This window comes from Triticum dicoccoides, chromosome 2A (assembly GCF_002162155.2).
Source record: "Triticum dicoccoides isolate Atlit2015 ecotype Zavitan chromosome 2A, WEW_v2.0, whole genome shotgun sequence".
NCBI classification, from domain to species: Eukaryota; Viridiplantae; Streptophyta; class Magnoliopsida; order Poales; family Poaceae; genus Triticum; species Triticum dicoccoides.
In genome coordinates, this window is record NC_041382.1 from 106,860,740 (window position 1) to 106,865,364 (window position 4,625).

At 46.3% G+C, this 4,625-nt stretch overlaps 1 protein-coding gene across 8 annotated transcripts in view; it reads left to right on the plus strand.

The window, feature by feature from the left end:
* The window catches only part of LOC119353649 (vacuolar protein sorting-associated protein 37C-like), an 11,860-nt gene that overhangs the window by 2,928 nt on the left and 4,307 nt on the right, over positions 1–4,625 (plus strand). For 5 of the 8 annotated variants that reach the window (XM_037620294.1, XM_037620290.1, XM_037620291.1 and 2 more), the window contains one exon: positions 1,766–3,648. In XM_037620294.1, coding sequence (XP_037476191.1) covers positions 1,766–3,429 — 1,664 coding nt within the window. In that variant the 3' untranslated portion in view covers positions 3,430–3,648. Of the gene's footprint in view, positions 1–1,765; positions 3,649–4,365; positions 4,429–4,625 lie in introns of all 8 variants that reach the window. The other 3 variants (XM_037620292.1, XM_037620297.1, XM_037620293.1) reach the window with 3 other exon arrangements.

Genomic DNA, 4,625 nt, shown 5'->3' on the forward strand with positions numbered 1-4,625 from the left:
ATAAATATGGATGTTTAGCAGGCCAAAAGACAATTTTTCCTAATCTTCCTCTTCCCCCCCAAAATTTCTTTCACGCATTTGACCATGGCTGGGGGGCCATGGCCCCTGCAGTCTTCAATGTAGCTCCGCCACTGATGGGAGATGACCCGCATTCAGCTCTTGAAGAGTTTCATATGACACCAGCTCGATGAACGGTCCACTGCAGAGATGTAAACCCATTTCACGGCACGGCCACAGTCTGACTCAAGCACCCCTGGGCACTTGGTCACCAACACCAAAGCACGGAGACCTTAGAGGCACAAAAATATTCCTGCTTCCTTCTGTGCTAGCACAAATAGGCATGAATTTCCAAGAAGCAAGGAGAACCTTCCCCTAATGATATCGAATGATGATCCTGATTCAGTGATTCCTGCCTGTCCAGAGCTAGCCTCCCAGCCGGCATCATCATAGCTTTAGCCCAAGCCCTCATTCATCACCTTAGCATTGGGAAACATACAGACCTTTCCCTCGGCATCTATGACTGGAACTTCATAGCAGAAGCTGCTAGGGGGTTAAGAAAATTGTCGAGGAAAGGAACTGAGGCTGGCATGGAGACCTATGTGACCCCCAAACAATCACTCATGCACGAATCAGAGAGAAAATAGGTTGATAAACTGTTCTTATTGCTTGGTTGAGATACATACATATGTTGTCCCTTGTATCTTGTATGGGAGGACTTACCTGACCCCCATGTAATAACCCAATGGATAGGCATATGGATTCGATCTCTATCTCTAGTCTCATCTCTTCCTATCTTAATAACCCTCCTTATTTAAATATATATACAGAATTTGTTTGAATATTAGCTAATCTTATATCCGTGCACATAACAGCCCAATAAGTGAGATGCGCTGCTTGAAAAGTATATGTGATATTGTGGTTTCTCTATACAACAACAACAAAAGCTTTAGTCCCAAACAAGTTGGGGTAGGCTAGAGTTGAAACCCACACGATCTCGAAACCAACTCATGGTTCTGGTACGTGGATAGCTAACTTCTACGCACCCCTGTTCATGGATAGTTCTTTGGTGATATTCCAGTCCTTCAGATCTATGTTTTTAAAGCGTCCCTAAGGCGACGCCTAGGCGTCGAAGCGCTCCCCCTCCGCTTTGGAAAATCGACCGCTTTGGGTGCCTAGGCGTCCAAAGTGCCCGCCTCCCTAAGGCGGTAAGGCGTCGCCTTAAAAACATAGCTTCAGATATCTCTTTATGGACTCTTCCCATGTCATCTTTGTTCTACCCCGACCTCTCTAAACATTATCAGCACTCTTTAGCTGTCCGCTATGCACTGGAGCTTCTGGAGGCCTGCGTTTAATATGCCCAAACCATCTCAAACGATGTTGGACAAGCTTCTCTTCAATTGGTGCTACCCCAACTCTATCCCGTATATCTCTTGAACATGTGGTTTCTCTATGATTCTTAATATTGTTTGTCTTTGTACTTTCCTTATGATTTATCCAGTGATCCAAATAAGTGAGCGTGTACTACATTATACTCTTGCGAGATTATCATTCCCATTTGTCAGATCCATACTTGTATAAAATGTCTTCCGATCAGAAGAATGACCTTGAAGTACCACTATAGGTTTCTATCCCAAATATTCTTTACGGAGCTGGCGAATGAACATGGCAGCTATGCACTGATTGCATTACTTTTTGAGTTACATGTCTAGCATACTGTATATTTAAGCACATCTTTTCATTTACTATTATTTCCTACCGAATGCAGGCATTAAAGATGCAAGTGATAAGAAGATCTTGGTTGACATGCTGTTCTGGGCTATTGACAATCCTCCACCAGCAAATTATCTGCTTATCTCTGGTGACCGGGACTTCTCTCATGCCATTCATAAGCTTAAAATGAGGCGATACAATATTTTATTGGCACAACCTCCAAACTTGTCTCAAACACTTACTGCTGCAGCAAAGAGTGTTTGGCTCTGGAAAAGCCTTGTGGCTGGAGAACCACCATTAGAACAGTCACCATACATAAGCAGCACATCTTGTGGCAATAAGGATGATTTGGCTACATCAAGGAACATAGTTTCTCGTTCTTTGGATGTGACTCAAGATGCCAACCCTGAAGTGCAGAATATTTTGTGTGATCGTCAAAGCGGTTCTAACGGCATGGCAGATAAGAAATGTGAAGTTAAGCGACCTCGAGAAATGGAGACAGACAATGTGTCCAAACCAGCAAGCAAAAAGCAGCTGAAGAAGATGAGTGGGCTGGCAAATACCAGCACTAAGCAAACTGCTGTCAAGAAACCAACACAAGGGCAACTAAAAGCAGTCAAGGGGCAGGGCTTGATCTGCTATAAGTGTGGTGATGGGCACCGTGCTGCAGAGTGCACCTTTAGTGGTGACTGCCACGGTTGTGGCCGACAGGGCCACAAGGACCGAGTGTGCAAAGTGAATCCTAACAGCATCGTCAAGTGGCAGCCGGCACATGCACAAGACTTAGTCACGCCCTCACCGGGGTCTGTCTCCCGGCAGGCAGCCCCTCATGTGCCTTCTCCACCTCCAGCTTCCCCCGTCGCGGCTGCGTCACCACAGACAACTGCTGAAACTCCTTCTGGCCCAACTTCGACACCACCACGGGAGTGCTTCTTGCAGGAGACTCCTGCCGTGTCAACCCCACCTCCGGCTTCTGCGGCTCCTGTACCGCCACATACTGGTGTTAGCGATTTTTCTGCCCCAGCTCACTCTGGAGTCTATGCCATGCCGACAGCTGTGTCAATGGATAAACCAGACGTGGTGACGCAGCAGACATCTTCAGCCCCTCATCCTCCTACGGCGGTTCTAGCTCACCGGCCAATGGCAGGACCAGGACAGTATCATCAAGTGGGTGCTTCTCGGCCGTTTCCAGCTTGGACACCACCACCATGGTGCTTCTTGCAGGCGCCTCCTGCTGTGCTGAGTCCACCTCCGGCTCCTGTGCCGCCACATACGGGTGATGGAAAATTTTCTGCCCCAGCTCACTCTGGAGTCTACACCATGTCAACAGCTGTGTCATTGGGTAAACCAGATGTGATGACGCAACGGGCATCTTCAGCCCCTCATCCTCCTACGGCAGTTCTAGCAGCTCACCGATCAGTCACAGGACAGTATAATCAAGTGGGTGCTTCTCAGCTGCAACCTGCATCTTCAGCCCCTCGTCCTCCTACGGCAGTTCTAGCTCACCAATCAGCCGCAGGACAGTATCATCAAGTGGGTGCTTCTCAGCTGCATCTGGCATCTTCAGCCCCTCATCCTCCTACGGCGGTTCTAGCTCACCAACCAGTCGCAGGACAGTATCATCAAGTGGGTGCTTCTCAGCTGCATCCAGCTTGGACTTTTCCTCCGGGCTACTTCTGGCAGGCAATGCAGCTTCTCCTGCAGCAGCGCCGCTCGTGACTTCCGTGCCGCCCTGGCGTTGCAGCTTGTCCTGCACCAGCTCACTCCAGAGTCTACCCCATGCCCTTCCCCTTTGGCAGGCCATGCTGACAAAGTGACAAGTATACTCCTATTGGATTCTTTGTATGCCCTTCCCTTCAACTGCCCGAGAGGAGGAAGAGAGGAAGGAGGGCTATGATGAAGAAGAGGTGGAGGAGGTTTTCACTAGCTTTATAGTAGGTATTTCTTTGCCTAACTCAAGTTACTGTTTGAAAATGTCGTCCTCCAGAGGATTTCTTTGATTATGTTTAAGTTATTAAATTGTCACTTGAGCACCAACATAATCAATTGTGCAATTTAGATTTAAAATCTGGACCCAACATGAAAGTTCTAGAGTATTTTCCATAGATGCTTAAAGTGCCATCATTTACTATGTTTTAACCCGTGCTGAAATTTGGATGGGTTACCAAAGTTGGCTAATCATTATGATCAACCAAAATAGTCGCTTGAGGCATAACTCGGGGTTTCAAAGCATGACTCCATGGTAAATGCATATTGTTGCATATGCATTCAAGGTTGGAGACCTTGGTTATGAACATAATAAATTGTCACTTGAGCACCAACATAATAAATTATACAATTTAGATTTAAAATCTGGATCCAACATGAAAGTTTTAGAGTATTTTCTGTAGATGCTTAAAGTGTCATCATTTGCTATGTTTCAACTTCTGCTGAAATTTCTATGGGTTAGCAAAGTTGGCTAATCATTATGATCAGCCAAAATAGTCGCTTAGGTTTAACTCAGGGTTCCAAAGCACGGTCTCCATGATAAATCCCAAATAGAGTTTTATGGTCACTTGGTCACCCACCTCATGACATGTTTTCTAGAATTTCAATGCTCTTAGTTGAATTCTACCTTGGAGGGGCTGAGGCGGATTGTTGGCAATGGTTGGACAGGAGCGTTAGAGGCAAGTTGGGTTGGAGCTGCTACAGCTGCACCTTGCACTCTGGTTGAGGCAGGTACATGCATATTGGTAGTCAATGGATGCACGTCACCATTGATACCATTGGATGTTTGTGTATGTTGCGCTCCTTGTTCTTATCGTATATGTTGCTCATGACTCTTGAGAAGGGTTTTTTTTGTCGAATATGGCTACTGAATCATTCTTATTATGCTCGAAATTCTTGCTCGTGTTTATGGAATATGTTGGAGCTCC